Source organism: Aquila chrysaetos, chromosome 10 (genome assembly GCF_900496995.4).
Source record: "Aquila chrysaetos chrysaetos chromosome 10, bAquChr1.4, whole genome shotgun sequence".
Lineage (NCBI taxonomy): Eukaryota > Metazoa > Chordata > Aves > Accipitriformes > Accipitridae > Aquila > Aquila chrysaetos.
In genome coordinates, this window is record NC_044013.1 from 35,066,165 (window position 1) to 35,088,859 (window position 22,695).

The 22,695-nt window shown below is 41.8% G+C and overlaps 1 protein-coding gene across 1 annotated transcript in view; it reads right to left on the bottom strand.

The window, feature by feature from the left end:
- Positions 1-9,020, bottom strand: part of RABEP1 (rabaptin, RAB GTPase binding effector protein 1) — a 53,706-nt gene extending 44,686 nt beyond the window's left edge. Inside the window, exon 1 of the mRNA XM_030028929.2 lies at positions 8,851-9,020. Within this exon, the coding sequence (XP_029884789.1) occupies positions 8,851-8,884 (34 nt within the window). The 5' untranslated portion in view covers positions 8,885-9,020. The remainder of the gene's footprint in view (positions 1-8,850) is intronic.
- Between the last annotated feature and the right edge of the window lie 13,675 nt (positions 9,021-22,695).

Genomic DNA, 22,695 nt, shown 5'->3' on the forward strand with positions numbered 1-22,695 from the left:
GAGGCTGCACAGTGACAGGATCAGAGAAGTGATACAGCAAAAAGTTGGGGGTGGGAGGAGAGCGAGTCAAGCCAAATTTCAGTCAAACCAGGTCCCTGATCATGCTTATCACTTGGCCGAGCATATACCAGACATGACAGCAAGGATGTAGACTGGTTTAAACTATGGGAAAAAAAGAGAGTCTGAACTATACCCTTGGACACTTGTGTATTACTTCTGTGTGGTCTCCACCCCTTCCTTTATGCCAGCTCTAATGCTCATCAGGTCTTTCACTAAATCAGACTCATTAATCCAGCAGTAAGTAGTTCTCAACTGGGTGACTGAGCTGAACTGGCTCAGTGATGGGTGCACAGAGCTGGCACAAAGGAAATGATGGGAACACGATTGTGGGAGCAGGAAGAAGAGAGCAGGATCACTCCTTTCAGCAGCAGCAAGCTTCTAGACTGGCTTAGCTGTAACACGAAACCACAGCCTATGGGTACAGTTTGATAATCAGTTTAAACCTAAGTGCATGCTGCTTGCCAAAAGAAATAGCCTGGCCTTCCTTCTGTCCTGCACTCTCCCTTGTGGCAACTGACATTGGTGTAGTCATGCAGCAGAACTTACTTTTTAACACTTGATGACTGTCATTTGTAAGTGATAAATGACCTTCCTCAAACCCTGATTTCCATTCAGACTCTCTAGGGGAAGCTTACAAACTTAATTTGTATCAGAAAGCAAATTCCAAAGCTCAGATATCCCATCAGTGTTTGTATACACACAAGTATTGAACAAATGAAACTGAAGGGGTGTCTCCAGTATAGATCCGTTTACACTGGTACAAAACCTAGAGCTGTAGATAAAAATATATCAGAAAACATTTGTATTTCAGAATGAGGTTAGGCTCACATTTACTCTTGAAAGTAAATATGCTAGTACAAAACTGCAGTTAGTTTAAATCCTATAATGTGCTATTACAACCGTTCCTGCTAAATGTAAGCCTCAGTGCCTCAAATGAATGTAACCTTTGTAACATCAGGAGTTTCTACGCCATTTAGAGATTTAGCATCTTTATCTCCAGTTTCATCTAAAACTCAAACAGAAGCTGTGAAGACCAGACAGACAGCTATAATATGTTCACAGCTAGAAGCGTCAGTCAAGCACAGAATCCAGAGTTTGGCTAATCGCTTTCCCATTAATTTAGCATGGATCTCTAGATACAGCACAAGGAAGAAGATATAAACAGACATTACGAGCTGACAATTAAGAAAACCTTATTTGAAACCAATCTTTACAAGAAAACTTAAAAGATGTAGCATATGACATAAAGATGCCAGTTTGTCAGATGATTTGAACTAACAGAGCCAAATTTATGCTTCATATTTCACTAAAATAAACCAAGTAACACCACAGCTAAATTATATCACAGTGATTTTGGCACAGACTACCGTTAATGCAAGATGAATGTTTCAATTCCTCTGTCTGAAGTCAATGGGAGTCTAATATGAACTTCAGTAGGCCTTAGGAAAGACAATTTTTGTAAAGGGTACCAGACGTGAAAATCTATAGTGGATGGTTAACATAATTATTGCTTGTGCAATAACTTCTAGCACTCATCTGTGTTTCTTCCAATGTAGATTAAGCCAATGACACTGAAAATATTGATTTAAGGACTGTTTTATACTCTGTGCTTGTATCAAAGTTACTGTTTGCAAGTTACTGTATCTTTTTTTTTTTTCTTTTTTTTTTTTAAAGCAACCAACCATGGTGCTAGTCTAATCATTTTGCATAGCGCTGATGTAGCATAGATTAAAATATAACACAAAAATCACTTCTGTTGGGGAGTATTTTAGTGGTGACCACCCATGCAAATACAAAAAGGTTACCCTACCAAGGCATGGGTGTGGTGGGTAAATAGTCATACATGGAAACACTTAGACAAAAATGGTGAAATAGAGCTCGCTCTTCTCTCATTTTGCATATTTCTCTCTTTTGTTGCCATTTAAATAGCATTTCAAGTCTTGTTGCAATTATCTGTAAGTTAAAAACATGTATCCACAAAAGATACAATAAAAAACATACAGTCTATTCAGGTCACTTCCTTAAAGGCATGGGCAACACCACTATAATCAACAAAGCTGGTTTGGTTTGATCCTCAGTTAATCCTTTTCTCTCACCTACAGGTCATTCCCTCTGGAGCACCACATGGTTAATGCTTCTGTTGTCTTTCAACTATTGATTCTGATTCACTTTGCCATGTACAACTTCTATCTGTTATTGCATTTTTGCTCCATAGTTTTACTAAGAAACATTTTCAGAAACCACAAAATATAACAAGAAGATAAATATTAATAAAAAAATCCCACCCGAATTCAAATTTCTTCTCTCGGTGTGACTCACCACAGTAAGGCAAGGCTCCTCTGTTTATTAAGTAACTAAATCAGGCTGGGGTTTTTTTTGGTTGTTTGTTTGGATTTTTTTAAGATCTTAGCTATTTTTCAGTTCTTAGCACTGCCAGACACACCAGACAAGACAGGGCTCTTCACTGCACACAGAACAAAACAAGCAAATCGCAGCAGTGTGGGTTTCCTGCCCTGCTCTCTACTGATACCAACTTTCAGAACTGCTCTGATAGCCAGAAGATGGAACTCATATTTTTCTACCTTTCCAAGAGGCATAAGCTAACTTCCAGCAATTAATTTTTGCAATCTGTGAGGCACTTAACTGCTTTGGTTTACAAATAAAGATACCAAGGTATTAAAGAATTAGATGTCAGCCAACCTCATGTCAAATAGGTGAGTAACTGAAGTTTGTTGCCTGCAAAATACTATTACCTATTCTGAGAAAACACTATGAACCTGAACATGTATAAGGCAGGGTTGAAAAGCAGATGAGTACTTGCTCTATACCAAGAGTGAAGCACGGGAAGATCTTCCCTTCCCAGTAAAAGAAACTGGAGAGATCTTAAATAAAGAAAAAGATATTAAAAAAACAGCAAACAAGCTAAGATTCAACACAGCTAGGGAGCACTGCTGTTTGGAAAAGACATTTTTCACAGAGGAAGTTTGTACGGTCATGCGATTTTCTCTAGAAGAAGAATGGAGGCATGGAGGAAACAGCGAGTGAGGGCGTGCTAACTGCAGAGCAGAGCAAGCAAAGACCGGAGCAGCCAAAACAAGGGCAAGGTGCACAGGACACCCACAGACCGGCGGTTGCAAAAGGCCTGCGAGAGGGAGAGCAATATTTAAAGATGAGGTGATGGCTGGGAAGGAGGACTGAGGAAACCGGAGGATTAGCTGAAGAGCAGTAGTTGCCTAAGACAAGGTCAAATGACTGGCTCTTTGACCAGAGAGGAAAAATCTGTGACCAAAGGTCAAGTAAGGCCACATTTCTGCCGCTTAACTGTGTGGAAGCAGAAATTGCCAGGGAAGATGGAAACAGATGTGAAGAGTGATTCAAAAGCTTTTCTTTTTCCTCTTCGTTGTATTTGCAGGAGTCAGGCCAGGGAAGACAGGCATAGGATGGCGACAGGAAGGAGAGAAGAAGCTCAAGTCAGCTGAATGCCAACAGGAGTCATGGCTGACAGAAGCAGACATGAATGGAAAAAAATAAATAAAATAAACACAGCAATTCCTTGCTATATTAGCAGTCATGCTGCAGTTCTGCATTCTTAAGGTACTATAGGCACTGCTAACGAAGCAACAGGACAACCCAGAAGTTTTCTCAAGCACCAGGTATATTTCAGTGAAGAGCTAAAAAGCCATGCTCTTCTTTCTGAAAGACACAGAAATATTAACTAAGGGTAGGTTACTCAGTTGTTGTTCCTATGTCAATATATATAAAGATATCAAATGATTTAAATTTTTCCAGTGGTAATTAATCATCATGCTTAACTGACTATATACCACGACTAAAATTACACAATGCTTACACTATTTATAGAATAACTTGCAGAGGCTAGTACCATTAACTCAGACGCCACTAAATCAGATACTAGAAACAATTCTGCAAGTAAAGACTATGAACCGCTCAGAAGCACTAGACCTTTGGAGTGAAAGATGTTCCTCTTAAATATACACACACAATGGCATTTATAGCTAGTCATCTTTTTTTCCAACCTCGCTGTCAGAGACTGTTTAGAAGTGTGCTTAGTAAGTGCTGCATATCAATGTTACCAATCCTTATCTTGGAAGACTTCAGTCAGAGTAAAGCCATAACCTCATGGTTTTTTGGTTTTTTGGGTTTTTTTTGTTTGGTTGGTTTTTTTTAAACTACATACTTTGATTTTAGAAAAATACCAAATGTAATAAAATACCTAAATGTAATATAGAAAGCTTCACATCTTAGAAGTATTTTTTAATAAAGTGCCTGGAGTGAAAACCCAGGAAGCCTGCCATTCAGCCATCACACGTTCTGAAGCCTATGGGATTTGGTCCACTCCCATGCTGAGAGACATTGTTTGTTTTAGCTTCTTTAAAGTTTTAAAACAAAATTCCTTCTTCAATCACTTTCAAGGGAGCACACACAAACTAGTTCCACAGTGGGAATCCGCTCCACCCACAAAGGGCTATGGGAAAGCAACTAAGCATCCTGAGGCACCAGGCCAGAAAGGCAAGAAAACATTTACTAAGGCCGTCTTCTCTGTGATGATGATGAGGTGACCAAGAACGAACAGAAATGGGCAAAGAATTTATATTTTCCAGTGTCCAAAATGCTAGAGGGAGTCAGTCCATGTCTTGAAGTATATTCATTGTGCCTTCAGGCGAGTCAACAGCTAATTATAAAGATCAGGGTCACAGTGTTTTTCAAAATGGCGGCATTTGGGACTCAGCTTCAACAGGAAAACAGACACCCTGAATGTGTGTATTTCCACTCTGGAGCAAACTGACCTGCTGAGCAGATCAAAACTTCCTTAGAAATTCTAAAAGGTGGAAACACATACGTTCAAGGTGTCTGTTTTGCTCTTGAAGCCAAATCCCAGATTTGTCCGCTGAATTGACATGGAAAAACATACAGCTTAAAAAAAAGAAGTGTGAATGTTTGTGGGTTTTAATTAAAAATATATTTGTTTAATAATATTAGTAACTATTAAGTAATAATAAAATAAAGATCAAGCAAAATGGAAGTGAGGGAAGAAAGTTTTTGGCTCTTGGAAAGTACCAACAATTTTGAAGTTACTCCCCAAGAGAAAAGAGTTTAACATTTGACAGTTACATCAACCACAGAGAGCTGAAGTTCAGTGCTCAAAACCAGTCCCCTATCAACCACACCTAGCTTTTGAAATGAGTAATAGCATTTTTAGATACTTCAATTTCATTTAAAAGTGATACTTATAAGGAAAATAACTAGACGTGTAAAAGTGTCTAAGGCTTAAGTTTTGTTACTTAATCTTCTACATGACATCCCAGACCCCTCCACTAACAACGCTCAGCCTCTGGGATATGTGGTAAGCACGGCGACAGCAAGTCTCAGCTCTTGCAAGGATCCCATATTATTGCCACAGGGAAACAATGCAGCTCATGGCACTGCTAGTGGTACTAAAATCAATATGGCAACATCCTCCAATCTTCTATATAGAGCTGAGCAGTTCTCTCCACTGAGAGCTGGCATAATCTCCGACCATAAAAAAAGGACACCATTTTTACTGGCCTAAGCAGAGGGCTAAGAACAAGTTACTTCAATACTGTATTAATTCTTTCTGCTGGCAAATTCTTACCGAAATATTTGATAGACTATGCCATTAACAATTTCCTTTATCACAGAATAATATCAACAGATATGCTATTTATCAGTCTGACTGTACTAATGGTTTAAGTTTACTAGTGCAGTAAAAACAGTTTAATAATTTGCATATCATTGTAATTAATTTTAGTCTTGAAGAATTAGTGTTTTATGTAACTGCAGTTTCTTCATAGAAGCATTTTCCAGATATGAGAAGGGGAATAATACTAAAGCCTGAGCATTCTGATAAGGAATAACTATGCCAAAATGTTTTGTTTGGTAACCTTATTTTCAGAGACAGCAAGCATCCAGATCTGAATTAAACCCAGGGAGGCTCAGAGCACACCAACTTCAAAAATAAAAATATTTTGAAAAATAGGGCATTACTGTTCCGGTCATGCAATCTAGACAACACACATATTAATTAAAATATCAAAAAAAAAAAAAAGGACCTTGACCAGGCTCAATAAGAAGCACACATCTACTTGTAACACAGGTTGACATTATTAACTAACAGTTCACAGCACAGTGCACAAAGCTACACGAGCAGCCAAAGGACTCTGCACTTAGCCTTTCTGTGATTGTTATCATATGGAAACTCTATTACCCCACACAAAAGAAACAGAGGGTTATTAACATCTATACGAAGCCAAAGTACAAAAACAGGGTAGGACCTGACGTCCATTCTTTTCCTATTTCTTTGTGCTATTCCTTCCCCTCTTCTTGGGCCCATTTTAGTATGGGCATTAGAACAGAATATACATTCTATATTATATTCCTCTCATGTTGTTCCATGTATGTTATTTCTACTACAGTAGAAAAAGTAGTTCTTTTATACTTGCTTTCAAAAAAAACCCAAACATAGCTGATGTGTCTTGCACAAATAAAGAATGCATAAAGTATTTATAATCAATACAAGTAATTATAAAAAGCCGTTATTTTTCCTTAGGGGAACATACTAATCCAGTTCTATTTTGTTACATGTAATCTTAAATCAGAGGTTACACTACTCCTTTTAGCAATAAATTCAGTGCAAGCAACTAAAAATATTAAATAATTCCTTTCTTTAATATATTTTCTCTACATTAAAATAGAATGGAGAAGTTTTAGGGCACACTTTTGGCAAGTTACTTAAAAATAAAACCAACACACATGAGAACAATAGTATAGTAATCAAAGTGGGTAAAAAAAACCCCAAACTGGTCCTATTACTGCCAAAGGAGGATGGGGAGAGGAGCCATTTTAGGAGCTCTAATTCTTTAGTGCGAGAACACAGCAACCACTTTCAGAATCCATCCAACTTGCAGCCAGTTCCCCCCCCGCCACGTGCCTTATTTACAGCATCCTCATCTTCCCACAGTAGAAAGCATGAGAAAGACAGCAGTCCGTACCTCCTACAAGAAAGATTTCATCAACCTACCAAATTACTAAATTTTACTTGCACCTTTTTGCCTTCTTTTTAAATAACAACAACAAAAAAATAAAATCTATCCAACTTGGAAATTCTAATATACTACTAACACACAACTACCTTTCCTGGTCAAGAGGCAGCAAACATTTGTACAATGCAGTTCCACTGCACACCCGCAGTCAGATAGTCTGCAAGAGCCAAGAAGAAAATTTGTTGGAAGTTGTTCTGTAGCTCTCAGAAGAAAAGGCTAAAGAACAATTAACAATGGTTATTCACCAGAAAGTACACAAAAGCAACCCATACCAACACCAATCTTACAAGCATGACAGCAAGTAAATTCACCTTCCCCTTAGTGCTCTAAAAGAACAAGCATGCAATCATTGACCTTAACGTAGGAAAAAACCCACAATCTGCGCACCTTCATCATTAAAACATTGAAAAGGTAGACTGAAATCCCTGAGGATAAGCACTTTCTCATGTAACTCCACCAAAAAGGAAAAAAAAAAAAAAAAAAAGCCCACACAATTCCCTAGATATGCATAATTAAGAATATATCATTGCCCTTTTCTAACAGAGTGCTTTCCCAGGGAAACTCATCTGCTCTCTAAAAAAAGAGAGTTCTGGCATAGCCCCATGGCTGGGTAAGCACCTGTCCTTCAAGATTCTGCACATCTCTAGTCCTCCTATTTCTACATTACGAACAGCCTCAACTTAAATTTCTTGCTCTCTCACACCTTCCTATACATCCCATAAGGCAAACATTGACCCTCCAATGCCACCTTCCAAGCTAAGTATTACCTATATGCATACAGTTCTGCAACCCATTCCAAGGGAAAAAACACTTCCTTGTTTGTAATTCCTCCCAAACCAGAAACAAGTAACCTTTCCATAACAAAAACCTTCAGGGAAAGCTTAGCTTCCTCCTGCACAGGTAAATACCATCTCGAGAGATGTCATTTTCTTTGTCTTCTCCAGCACAGGAACGAACTGCCCACGCCACGTATCCTGACCTCAACCTCTGGAAGTGCCTCTTCACTGCACGCACACGTCCAATTCAGCCCTACATCACCCGCCGTGGCCAAATCAATGACGGAGTCCTGCCCGGCCGAGAAATGTCTACCTGGACGCAAGCATCGTCCCCCTTTTCCTCCCCTCCCGCGGTCCCCCGTTCCCCGGGCAGGGAGGCCTTCCTCGTCCCACCGCACGCCCAGGCTGAGAGCCCCTTTCCTGGCAGCGGCGAGCAGCGCGTCCTCTGAAGCATTATCCTCCCTCCTTGTGCGCGCTGGGGAGCCGCCCTTGCTCCACATTAGGCACATTTACAGACAAATAACCACCTGCCATGACCCCTTTCCTCCTCGCAAGGCCTTCCCGACCCACCTCTCCCAGCCAAGCTCCCCCCTGGGCGCCCACCGCCCACCCTCCCCTCACACGGCGGCTCCCACTGCCCCGCCACCGTCCGGGCACGGCTCCCTCCTGGCCCCACAGGCCTCTCCGCAGGTCTCCCCTTCGCGCCTGCCCCCGCCGCTGCCCCACGCACTCTGTCCCGGCGGATCCCACCTCCCCGCCGCCGTCACCACCCACCATCGCGGCCCGGCCAGGCCGCCTTGCCCCAGGCCACCGCCGCCCCCCCCCCCCCCCCCCCTTCCCGCCCCCCGGCCGGCGCGGTTCTGCAGGCGAGCCCGGGGCTGGGCAGGCCGCGGCCGCCCGGCTCCGCGGAGCGAGGCCGCCTCCCCCTTTACCGTCCGTCGGGGGGCTCGGGCCGGGCTGGGCCATGGCTCCGGCGGGCGGGCGGCGCCGCCGCGGCCTCCTCCGCCTCCAGCCGCGGCGTCGGAGCGGGAACCGCTACGCCAGGGGGCCCCGGCGAGAGACGGGAGCTGCCGGCCTGGGCCTCCGCCTCCTCCGCCTCATCCTGACAGCGGCCGCCGGCGGCAGGAGGAGGAGGAGGAGGAGGAGCGCCGCGCAGGCGCCCACGGTGAGACCACGGGAGCGGCTGCCGCCAGCGGGGCTGGGAGGGCCGGGGCCGCGCTGGCCGCCGCCGCGGCAGGGGCAGGGGTAGGGGTAGGGGTAGGGGTAGGGGTAGAGGCAGGGGTAGGGTGGCTGCTCCCGGTCCGGCTGCCGCCGCCCGGCCCCACGCTGGGGTGTTTTGTCACCCAACGGCCGAGAGGGGAGGCAGAGCCGGCTCCGGCGGGAGCGGGGCCGAAACCTCCGCCCGGGACGGGCAGGGCCGGGGCGGCTGCGGGCCGACGGAGGAGCAGGTGGGGCTGAAGGAGCCCGACGGGGTTCCCGCCGCCCCGACTTCGCCCCGGAGCCCGGTCGTAGGCCTCGCCGCCGCCTGCCCCTTCCGCCCGGCCTGTTCCCTCGGCCTCGCCGGCGAGCCCGGCTGGACTCCCGGGCCGCAGCAAGGCCTTCCCCCGGGCCGGGAAACATCCCCGGGGCTGCTCGTGGTTAGGCTAGCTTAAAAGGATCGTTAGTATTTATTATTCAGGGAATTGGTGTAAGTGACACCAACAAAATACCATTCTGTCGTATAACGCAGGGAGGGGAGCAGGTGTGACCAGGCTGGGTGGCGGAAGGAGCCTGTCCAGGCACTGGAGCGCTTCCCCACCACCCATGGTGCGTTGGTCTGTGTTGCTGATAGAGGATATTAATCCTTCCACCTAACTGGGAGATTGTGTCTAAATTCCAGGGTTTTACCAGTAAAAAAGGTAGGTTTGCATCCTTTGAGCGCATGTAAAATTACAGAAAGCAGAGTTGGAGTGGAGAGCAAGATACCGAGTCCTGTCAAGGGCAGGATCTCTTACAGCTAGCCTTTCTTATGGCTTGCCTACCCTAAAAATCAGTCATTTTAAAACTGAATCTCACTTGTTGACACAGTTTTTCAGGCCTTGGTATCAAAGTACGTGGTATGGCAAGGCATGGGGTTCTACATTTTGTATCGAATTTTTGCCCAGTTAAACCAAATGCAAACGTGAAATAGGGAGTCTTTGAAAATGATTCCTTTACATTTTGCCCATTTTGATCAGTTGAGGTAAATCTTCTCAGTCTTCGCTGTTGTAAAAAGCAGGCTTAAACTAAAGACTTAACTTTTCAGTGTTTCCAACTTGAGACGTGGGGCTTTCTTTTCATGGCTGTTTGGAGAACACAGAACTGCTGATTGCTCACAGAATTGCTGGCTTAGTGACAAATGATCAAAGGACTAAGTATCTTACCACTTGCGGTACATTTACAAATTTCTTAGCTCCTGCTTAGGCTCTTTTAAAAGTAGCTGGATATTATAAGCATTCAACACATAAATCCTTTTGAAAATCTAGTCCTAACTGTGGGAACTGAGCTTTTGAAACTCCATCCTTGTGTGCGTTCATATGGGTACCCCAAACCACCCCTATTAGCAGCTACTTTCATCTTGTTCATGTCAAGGCAAAACTCTCACACCTTTGATTGGTCCGGGATCAAACTCTTATGCATCACTCCTGCTGCAAACAGAATGTAAGATAATATCAAGCTTGGTATCTATTGTACCTACAGGTGCTTATTAAGGGATGAATATCATATCCCTTCCATCACTTCTGTAGACAAAATATTGACTACTGGAATTGCAACATTTCAAAATCTTTACCAGAACTCCTGAGCTTACATATTAAATGGGTTTTATACAGTAGTTTGAAGAATAGAAAAACTCTCAAGGGGCTCATACTTTTTTTTTTTTACTTCTTGTTCTCCAATCTAAAGCTGTACTAGCTTTATGGGTATGGTTTTTACTTAATCTTTCCTTCTTTTTCTGGACAGTAATTGGACTTGACAGAGGCAAAGGTTTATGTAGTATCTAGTCACAATGTCTTGTAACCTGGAACAGTTGGGTAACTTCCTCTGTGCCTCCCAAAATGTCCCATTTAATTCTAATCACTTGTAGTTCTTATAGCCTTGATCTCAAAGAATTTCCCAACATGACTCAGCTAAACTTTAAAAGAGGTGAGCAAGGTTTTAACAGCAGTTTGCAGTCATAGAAACAGGTCTATTGCAGTGGCAGGACCAGCAGAGACCAAAAGTCCTGAATTCTAATCCCCATGCTGTAAATGTTGGACAAGTGCAGTATTAGTGAATCAGTGAGGCATGGGTCAGATCTAGAGAGCTGCAGGTGGGCAGAGACTATGTCTGGAATAAGCTTCTCCAGAAATAATAATGCTCCTAGAATCCCATGCATTTTTATCAAATATATTTGGCCTAAAAGTCTAACATGGGCATTTTCAGCATCAGTACCACAAGCAGTGGACACAAGTTAATGAAGATACATCTTCCTGGAGAGTGTGTGCTGTGTTAGTACAAGCTGGAGGAATAGCTGTCACCTTGCACTTTGCCTGAAATTTAATCCTGCAGGCTTACTGAAAAAGATAAGTTTCCAGCTTTTGTTTAAACAGGAACATCCAGTCACAAGCAGTAAGTGTGTACACTCGGTGGTTGTCTGGAGACCAGGAGTAAACTGAGGGGGACCGTGGTTGTTTGGTTGCAAAAAGCATAGTGAAGTAATTTACATAACACATCTAGGAGAGAAGAAGTATTTTCTTTTTGCCTGAGGAAAGTAAAACAAACAAGTAGCAAATGAGCTAATTAAATCTGGTTTTCCTAATAGATCTGTCTTGTGGTTGATTGACTTCAGTGCTTATGAATGCACAAGTTCCAAATGAAACTTTTCCTACTTTTTTTTTGATCGTGTAGAAAGATTTTTCTCTGTGTGGCTTTGCTTTTTCCTTTTTTTTTTTTTTTTTTTTTTTTTTTTTAATTGGGGCACTTTAACCTCAACTGAAGCATCTATTTTCATTAGGCTTTGAAGAATGTAACGATTGCTGTGTTTATCTGTGAAACTAGTCCCAGGTGCTAGGTCTAGTTGAGTTACCCCGGCTATGTCCATTACGTACATTGTACTACCCCTTGCCACAAAGTACACAGCTTTGGGGGAGGTCACTGCACACTCCAGCAAGTCCCTTGGTGTGGATGGTCAGAGGGCCAGGGCTGTGATCAGTCTGATGAAGAGTATGATCACAAAAGCTTCGTATTCATAGCAAGTGAGGCTAATAAAATACAGAGCTAATTCCTTTAGTTTTGAATGGTACAAGATACTATTGTTTTATATGACAGCTACGCTGTTTCTACAAAAAACCAAAGTCTTTAAAAAGATAAACTAAAGTTCTGGACTTGCAAGGCCAAGTCTACATCTGGTGTGAATTCAGTGGAAACAGGCTGATGTGTGGGAAATGAGAAGCTGGCCTGTAGCACAGAATCAAAATGGAGATCAAAAAGACCCTCTGAAGTGTGCTGTTTCCCATTTGTGTTGCTTTACTGGCCTACTGGCCACAAAGAAGTTTGATTCCATTGTGCCCTGTATGGTAGGAGTATGCAGTGAATTACAGGCCCTGCTCCCCAGTGTAGTTCATCTCATAAACCACCCACTGTTTAATTCAATTCATCCAAGAAAGCTGAGTAACAAGGTAGATTTGGGAAGCGGTTTTGTGGGTTGCCAAGACTAGACTCCACTGCACTCATAGAGGAAGAAAATTGCAGAACTGAGGACCCTCTGCCTGAGCAAGTAGGAGAATTAATTTCAAGAGCAGCAGCTCATCTATCCCCGATGACTCTACAAGTAGGTGTTACAGAGTGAAGATTTTGGTAACAGTCTCCTTCATTGGACAAATCATGAAACAATATTGTCTTTAGATGAATGCAGCAAGAATGGTTTGAATGTGGAAAGTAAACATATGACCAGAAAAAATTGTGTGTTCTTTACTCCAGGTGAAGCCCAGGGAAACAAGTTGCACACATCTTCAGGGAGAGACTCAGCTGCTCAGGACAGCAAGCCTTGGGTTCATTCAAAAGGCAAGTAATGGACATGTACTTCTAGCAAAAGAGAAGAGGAAAACCAGAATTTATTGCTTGCACTTTGTGTATTTCTAGGTTTGCCAGAGTTTGTCTACTGTTTTTCTCACTTTTTTATTTGTTTAAAATAAAAAAGTTTCAGGGTTTCCTAATGTTTAAACATTTATTTTCCTTTTGTTGAGATTGATGGGTCATTAGCATTAAGTATTAGTTCTGTAGATATGAGTGTTTGTAGGTCCTTTCTTTTTAATGCAAAGCGTTTGGAGAAAATTTACATTCATCTAAGTATTACCATAAAGAGGTTGGTTAAAAATCCCAAACCAGTCATGCTCTTCACTTCAAAGTTATTCTGGAATGCAAGGAATTCATTCTGGAACAATTACATTATTTGCAATGGTAACTTCTTAGCGAACCCTGGAATAGTTTATGTGGTTAAAAACCTTTTCAAGAGCAATTGAAAAATTATGTTATCCCATCTATTGTTTAAAGGATTCCATGTGGTACAGTTCTTTGAATATATGGGAAGCAAATGAAGCCAAAAATGAAAATTTGGCAGGGAAAAATCAGAGTGTTTGCATTGGCCCTAAATCTAGATATATGCACATTAATGATCTCATTTGAAAGATGTCTATATTAAGATTTGAGAGCTCTCTGGGTTCCCAAGGGGCAAACTCATTGAATATTGTGATGTACCATGAAACTAAACAATTTTTCTTACTGCAGAATAACCAAGGAATCAGAAACTCATTCTGTATGCATAACAAAGGACACATTAAGAGCATAGTCTTTTGGGTAACCTTGCTCAGCAATACTTCATCAGAATTGTCATTGCAGGGAGGCACAAAACCAACACTGCTTTGTACTTACACACTCCATTGGAAGATGTAAAAATATGCCGTAACCCATTCAGACTCGCTATACCTGTATTAACGAAGTTATCTGCACCTGTCTACAGACACACAGAGAAGGATGCAAAGGGGTTCAGCAGATATTCTGGCAAACCTTCCCATAGTGGTTTAAACTGCTAGTGCCCTATAGCCTTCTCTGCCTTTGTGTTAGAGAGAACTGTTGTAGTGAAGCAGAGACAGTGGAGTGTAGGATTGTACTTAGCCATGCAGTGTTTAGCCTTAGCACAAATCTGCCTTCATCAGTGATTTAAGTAGAGACGCTGGACTTCGTATTGCAGTAGTTGAAGTGTGGACACACACAGTCCCTCCTGCCAGCTCTGTTAGTGTAGCAGGATTTTATAATAGAGGAGAGCAGGCACCAGCAACACCCATGTCAGTCACCACACATTCATCAGACCTCACCCAGCAAAGCCCAACATGATCCAGCAGCAGGGACAACAAGGGTAATGGGACCCCAGAGAGAACTCTCTTGTTTTTCACTCTGTTCATGAGATTATGCTTTCCTTTAAAAAACCTGAAATAACAACACGGGGGTCTGCTTTTTGAGGCTGTTTTGCATGTAAGTATTGCATGTAGTAGTATTTTTCAAAACAACAGACCATGTTAGCAGTAGCATCTCGTGCATTCAACTTCCTAATCTTGAGAAGACCCGTTCATTAACATCAGTAAGATGAGTCATGTCAGATCTGCAGGATTGGGCCATTTCTCCCATTTTCTTCCTCTGAGGCACAAGCAGATCAGATATCCCATAAATTCTAATGATTGCAATGCCCATTCGCCAAGAGGAGGGAGTGTTGCAAGTACCATGAAGTTCATTGTCCCATGTGTGTTGTATTAAATGGTGTAGCCAAAAGATTTCCATGTTAAGACATCAACAACAGTGCTCATTTTGGAGTGTTTTATTAATCCAACCACTGTTAACTCTCAGTATGTCCCTTTCAGAACTGTCTTTGGAGATACTTAGAAGAACATGATACCCAAGAAGACGGAGCAGTCTGTGTAAACAATGGACCAGGCAGCTGAAGAGATGCTATAGGATTTCAGAGGATCACGAAGTCTTTGCAAATCCTTCAGCTGAACAAACCCACCCTTCTGAACACTTTAATCCAAGTAGGATTGCTGGAAGCTCCAGAAGTGTAGCTCGAGGCCTTACTCCAGGTGGGACTCTTCAATGATTCCTGAGCCTTTTCTGGTGCTCTGCCTATGCCTGTATGTCCAGAGGTGGACCAGCTCCAATACTTGTTAATACAAGCTTAAATACCACACCTTAGGTCAGTGGGATCTTAGGTCAGCTCACCCAGCTAGTCCAACTGTTTCTCATCAATGCTATCCCATCCTTATGAATCCTTCAATTCCCTATTTTCCCTGATTTCTCCTAGGTGTTACAGTGGTCTCTCTATTTGCCGCATTTTTTTTACTGGAGTGCCTTTTCCAGAGCTATGTCCCTTAGATGCAGACAAATGAAATATTTTGTACTTCTATGGAACCTTTCACTGGAGAAGGAGCCTTTTAGTAGAGCCAGAAGAGAAGAAATTATCTCATATTTACAGGCTGGGAAGACCCAGAGAGAGAGCCTGATTTGCCTGGGGATACACAAAAGTCAGCAATGGGGGGGAAAAACCCAAACATGTATCTCTTATCTCCCTATAGCTTTTTTTGCCATAAAGTATATTTCCTTTGCTTAATCATCACACCTTCAAAAATATCAAAAAGCTTCTGACCTTCTTTGAAAAATAGCTGAAGACAAACATCTGTTGTAAAACAAGTATTTCTTAGCAGGTAAAAAGATCAAAGAACTCATTTTATACAGAATCTCCGTTTAATTCTCTCAGAAATGTTTGCTGCTGAGATATGCTTTCCTACCTTACTCTTTCACCATTCATGTAGCATTAAGAAGCTCCCTTCTCCTCTGAGACCACAGGAGGTTTCACATTACATTGTTAAGCTCCTCCAGATCATCTCCTCCATGCACAATCCGAGTTACATTTACATGCCGACATAGTGTCATTCAGCCCGCTTTATGCCACTTACATCTCTCTTGTTGCTATGGAGAACAAATTAGCAAATAAAATATTTGAGGAGGAATGTGAAAGCCACTACTTGGTGGATTTGTGTGTAATAGGCAGTGACATTTTATTTGGCATTTGTCCTTACCTAGCTGAGCTTCTTCTGCTGCAGCTTCAGCTAATTCTCTGTAGTCAAAACATGCTCTTCCCACAGGATTTAGAGGCTTAGACATGTAACTGTATCCAACCCTGGGGAATTTTTACAATTCTCATGAGAAGAGGGATTGCTTTGAAAGTGCTTTCGCTGGCATGAAAGTGCAAAGAGCACCATCCAGTGTCTAATCAGAGTAAATACACAAAAACTCGATGGCATTGATACAAAGGCATCTCTGCACATCTCATAGTCAAGCTACACCTGGTGGGGTGCATGATGATCTAAATAGAAAGAGGCTACAGTCAGCTATAGAAGGAACTTCTAAGGGAAGACCGGCAAAGTTGTCGACCTTTCAGGAAAACATGAGACAACCTGGAAGATCACATCTTTTAAAGAAGAGCTGTCTTCTGAGTTGGAGTTATTGATGATTGAGAGAGCAAAAGACACAAGCATGAGGAAGCGGAGGTGGTTATAGATGGGGCTGGTCAAGAAAAGTGTGCACGTTAAATCCATGAAGGCAAGAAGCTACAGCAGAGAGAGAAAATTGGGCCAGATCCTTATCCTATAATCCTTCCCCTTTGCAGAGTAGAATCAGCAAAAAGAAGCTAGGAAGTTGCACTGGTGGCTGAGAAAATAAGGGATAAGTGACTTCAGCTGCCACTGCCCAGTCTCAACAGCCTTGTATTGCTTGACAAATGAAGGTAGTCCTGGATTTCAAGAAGGAAAATGAGTTGGAAAAAGATTTTGCACAGAAGCATGCAATAAGTAGTAATTCTTCTTATTACATATGGATACAGGCTTTTGGTGGGAACTAGTAGGAGAACAAGGAGTCCATGAGGCTAAAAATGGGCACAGGCAAAAATTAATATTATCTGCAAAGAAGTGATACCCAAATAGATGTCCCATAAAAAGCATGCAACTTTTCCATGGACTAGTAGTTGTGCAACAATCTGTGGAGACTCTAGGTAAACAAGGAACCAGGAGTGTTTGGAATATTACGAACAGGATATTTATTAATCAAAGATGCAGAGTGCTCCAGTTTAGCACAATATTTGTAGTAACATATCGCTACTATATCCTCCCTAAAATCAGACTTTGGGCTGGCATAATTTAGGAATGCTGTAATCCAAGACAGCTCCTCTGTTGTGTTCAGCTTTCCCAGGAACAACTTAGCATGTGTTTGCTCTTACTCTTTTTATATTGAACTTGCAGAGCAGAACTCACTTTTTTGATTAATATTAAGCAGTGTTTTGTTTGTGCCCTGTGGCAGAAGTGCCCAGATGGAGTGGTTTGAATACTGAAAACATGAGAAGCATTTAATGTTCTATGGAGCTCTGTTAAAGTTGTCTGAATAGAACATCTGGTATCAAATCTTTGGATAAATCAGTTTCTGCAAGTATTTGGACCTGCTCTGGGTCTGTGCTTTGTTCCAGCTTTACATTCCCTCTCTTGCTTCCCTCTTTCTAGAGCCAACAGATGATGGTTTATTGCCTGGTGCAACCCATTAAAGTCCCTTTGCTGGGGCTTGGCAATTAGTTGAGCAGAAAGAGTATAAAAATCGCTTTGGCATCTGTGGGGTTGAAAAGGCAACACTGACTTAAGATCTCCCTGGAAAGGCTTTTTATCTATCCTCAAGGTGATGGAGAAAGAAGAAAGAGTGGTCATCCAGAGACTTAGGGAAGGTATTGCCTGATGTGTCTGCAGAGTGTAACCCTGCTGGAGAGTTTTTGTCTGTAAAATACGTCTCTGCCCCCCATAGGGACCTAGTGGTACATCCATGCAAGACCTCCCTGCCAGGGGAAGTGAATGGTATCCCACTGCTCAGCACTGACAGATCCCACTGCCAGTTCTGCTTTATGTGCAATAAAAACTCCTGCAGAGTTGAAGAGTGAGAAGGGGAAATGGGAGCTGTTGTCATGTTGTATGGCTGATGCCATACAACAGATGGAAGTGTCCATACTTAAGAGAACCACAGCTCCAGTCTTCCAAAGCACGTACCACTGCTGGGCACAGCAAGGAAGGGCAGGGTCACATGTTTTTCACTTCAATAACTGAGGCAGCAGAGGCAAATCAAGGGCTGGTGCATATGGACCACCTAATTTAGATGTGTTTGAGATTAACTCCTTTCACTTCAGGAAATGTTTCAGCTAAGAAAGTCTGAGCACGCAGAGCTCCCATTACCCTTCCTGGGACTTACCACACTTGGCTCCACTCCTGGGCAGATTTTCAGATGAGTGGTGTTGTGAATCGCCCAAATTTACCTGTGCAGAGGCTCTGACTCCTGGAGCTATGACCAAAGCCACGAAAGAGCATCAAATGGGAATTCCTAAGTTGCATGCAGAATATTGTGAAGCAACTGTTTCACATGTAGTAACCAAGAAAAATGTCTCTCAGTGTAACATTTTATGCTATTGAGGAAATAAGATATTTTGAGGTATATTCCTTTAAGATGTCTTGCTATGTTTAAAGGGCTGATTTTCTTCTCTTTTGTCTTGTTTTCAGGCTTGATACATCAAGCAAACTTCAGTGGAGTTGTTCTTGCCTCACACCAAGGGTAAGAGGAAGGAGATGCAATTTATTCGTGTTTAATCTATTTTGTGCCAGATGTTTTGCTGGTAGAAATCCATAGCTCCACAGGCACCAATTTCTTCAGGATCTGGAATGTCTGGCCCAATTTCTTTCTCCATTCTCGACGGTCTGTGAAGGAAACTGCTTTATTTTGCAATATTGAATATTCATGCTGGGAAGTTATAAGCAAAAACAAAATAATGAGAGACAGGGTCTCTAATAAGCTTCCTGTCACATGAGGCTCTGGTTCTGTTGAAGCAGATGTGGTTGCTGACTTGTTTCCAAAATGTTTGTTGAGTGGTGATTAGATTCTGTCATACTGATGTTATCTCTCTGTGATCTCATTCAATACAAGTAGTTCTGCAAACAGTGAAATCTTTTTTCCTATGGATTTATGTCTTGGATTATGTTTCAGCATGGACCCTCTGATGTTTAATGGGGATTGAGTTCATTTTAGCCTGTTTCTTCAATGAGAGATGAATAATCTGTCTTCTTTATTTTGCCATCTACTTTCACAAAACTCACAGGAATTAAGTATCTCAAGTATGTCAAATTTGAGTGGGAATTATGAACCAGTTATGTATACAAATGTGAAGATGAGTGTCATTTTCTTACAAAAGCAAAGGAATCTATTTTTCAATATTTTGTCCTTGTATATTACCTGCTTGATTCCATTCTGTTTTATTTGTGATCAATCATGTAAGATATGCTTTATTTGTAAAGCTCTATGAAATATGGGAATTTTTTTGCCATATTGAATGCATATTAAAACATCATTAATTTATACTTGTTATGGGCCACACAGATTACATTCTTTTTTATTGTCCTCGCTGGAGCATGGGAAAGAGGTGACATGCATTTTAACTTACATGTTTGCACAGGCAAATGCAAAGAACAGATTGTTTTTCCTTTAGAATTAGACCTCACCAGTTCTGTTTTGGAAAGGAAAAAAGGAAACCTAGAATTGAAAAGGACCTTTTGGGTTGCCGAGTCCAGTCTTCTGCTTCTGCAGTGAGCCAAATTCCCAATCTTTTTCATAACAGATTGTGCTATTCAAAAATATGCTCTTTCCTCCTTGTCATCTGTCCTATCCTCCCAATTTCCTACTTTATTTGGGCGTTTGCTCCAGAATTTCATTCTTTTGATAGGAAGAGCCTTTCTAATTTCCATAGTCATTTTATGCATGCTTGTTCTTGTTCCAGGAATGTCCCTTAGTTTGCTTAGTTCTTTTCTACACCATCTAAGTAAACTGAGACTGTGCATGTGCTCTACTGTGCCAAGTCCAGTAAAGGAAGCAGGAGTTAGTCTTCATAGCCAGCCCTTCACTTATTTCCTTCATGCTTTAGCTGTTTAGAGCAAATTTTTCATGCATTTTTCATATGTCACATTAAGCAGCGGGAAAGTTTCTGTGGATCATAGATAATTTGAGGAACTGGTCAAGTGAGAAGGGTGGTAGGAAGGTTGGCAGCAGTCTCAGTTCAGTGACTATAGGAGGATGAACTGTTGCACAGCCTAAGGGGGTCTTATGAAAATTAAGGATACCATGAAAAAAATGAGGAAATCATAGCCATTTTAGTTTGTTTGTACTAAATAAGAGGCCTGAAGTCTTTCCCTGTTCCTTCCATGTTGATCTTTCCAATGTTGATAACACCCAGTCAAGGCTTCACATGGTTTGACAGGGGTTTCTTGGGGCCTGACCTGGGAAACTAAGCTTCCTTGAGTTTCGTGTGAAGGGTCAGGGTTCTGTACCTTCAGCAAAGCTAACTTTTCTTTCACGTCCTTCTCAGTGACAATAAAAGTCCATCTTGATTTTATTCATTTTACTTGTATAACACGTCTGATTAACCTTATCATTATCTCTCTGATTAATAACCCTACTAGCCGTTCAAACTCTCTGCTTACTTTTTGCATTGGAAAAGTAACTTTTGCTTCCTCTAGATTAAGAAATGTTTATATGGCTATTACAAAACATCAGCAGGATTTAAGAAGAAAGCTTTAAAAAAATCACAGTTGCCTCTTTCAAACCTCCTTGATACATTTCAAGTTACAAAGAGTAAAGAAAAATGACACCTATCCAATTTTCTGCTTACATCTTGAGAGCAGTCCTGTAAGAAAGACAATTCTGGAAGTCTTTTTAATCTTCTGCAAGGTTACTTTAGTTTGCTTAATGTAAATGAAAAATTAATTTAAAAATTAAAAGCATGGGGGGGGCAATAATTCAAGAGGTAGAAGTAGATGAGACAAGAAGGTAGAAGAAGTAGATCAGACAAAATCTGATGTGTTCAGCTTCGCTTGTGCCAATGTAAGAGGTGGCGTCTGTTTATGGTTAAAGAGGAGCCTTCACGTGGAAAAAACAAGAGCTAGAGATCAGGGCTCACTCATCTTCTATTGCAAAGTAGCCAGATTTCTTCATTATATTTGATAATGGCAGATTAAGCCCTAAATCTGAGTTGGATCTTTGAAAGGTCGCAAGAAAGATGGCAATGAAAATTTTAAACCCAAATTTGGGACTGTGGCTGTTCTTGCTGTGGAGCTTTTCCTTTAGGAGACCCTGTCAGCTGGAACCAGTGTCTGTATTATGAAGTAACCCACATGTGGGTGCTAAGCAGCCATGCTTGGAGGCTGGCTGCAGAGGCCTGCTTCAGATTCTTTAGACGTGAGTGATTTCTGAACAATGCTCATCCTGGTCCCCAAGAAAACATGTCGGCAGCCAAAGATAACTGGAGTGGAATCTGACTAAACTCACCATCTTCCACATTGGTCCCCTTCCTCCTCCGAGCCTCACTCCATCCCAGGGGTCTGCCAGGGTGTGTGTGGCAGGCAGCCATCACCCAGGAATCTCCCCTGTGCCTGGCAGATTAAGATTGGGATGGATTTTTCGTGTTTTCTGGTCCCTTTCAGGACTGACAAACGGAAGCCAGACACAGCCTGGAACTTATGCCAAAGTCTTCCAAGTCTTTCTTAACTGGCAGGATGATGGATATTGGCCAGTGGTGTCTGGGTGTAAAAGAAAAAGGAAATCAGATGGGGTCTCAAGAGTCTAACAGGAACTGCAGATGGTTGGGGATGAATGTCCTGACTTTCTTTTTTTTTTAATATTACACTTTAACAAACAATGTAACAAAGAGCAATCCACAGCCACATAGCGTATGCTCATATTACCAGAAAAGAAGCACATGCAAATTCCTGCTCACCACACAAGTGCTGTTAGTGATCTCTTTGCCATGTTATTCCATCTTCATACTTAATTTTGTTAGCCTGGCTATAAGAATATACTGTCTACTTATGTGTCAGCTCTTTTATCTCACCTGTCCCTTCTTAAGCCATTGACCATTTTCAACCACATCTGATAGAATGAGAGAAGTCTTAAAGGTATGAAATTCCTTAAAAATTCATTACTATAGGTAGCCTTGTCTTTGTAGAGAATAAGGGAGGAAGACCCTTCTAAGAGGATAGAAAATCTACACTTGGGTAAATTCTTAAGACACAAGTCTGTTGGAAACAGGGCTTCAACAGCACTTAGCATAGAATGTTTATCTACTACTACTAGGTTTTTCTGGGACTGACAAATGAATTATTAAGTAATGGAAACTGCATGTGTATCTGTTTGGCTTCTGTGGGTTCATGTTATAGAAAACTGTAGGAATGTCTGTAGGAATCACAACTGCCCAACTTTGTGTCGTAGACCTTGTGACTTAACAGGACACAGAAATTCCCATTTAGCTGAATAGAGAAGAGAGCACAGACTGGCAAGTTTTAGGTTTTATTGCTAATGCTTTGTAAAATAACCTCTATGGTCTGGAGACTCAGATCTGTGCAGGTTTGTGTGACCTAAGATTTATTACACCACTACCATATTTGCACATCTCTCTCCAGTTCCTGGATATGAAAGAAATTAAAGGTCCAAAAGTTCAGCTTTATGTTAATAGATCCAGATATACCCGATATTTAACTTCCCTGGACAAAGGAACTGCATCAAAGGTTGGCCTGTCCTGTTACGTTGTGAAGGTGTCAGCACTGTGTGCTGCAAAGCTTCATGCAACCTTAGGGAAAAAAAAGAAAAAAAAGCCAAGTGTATGC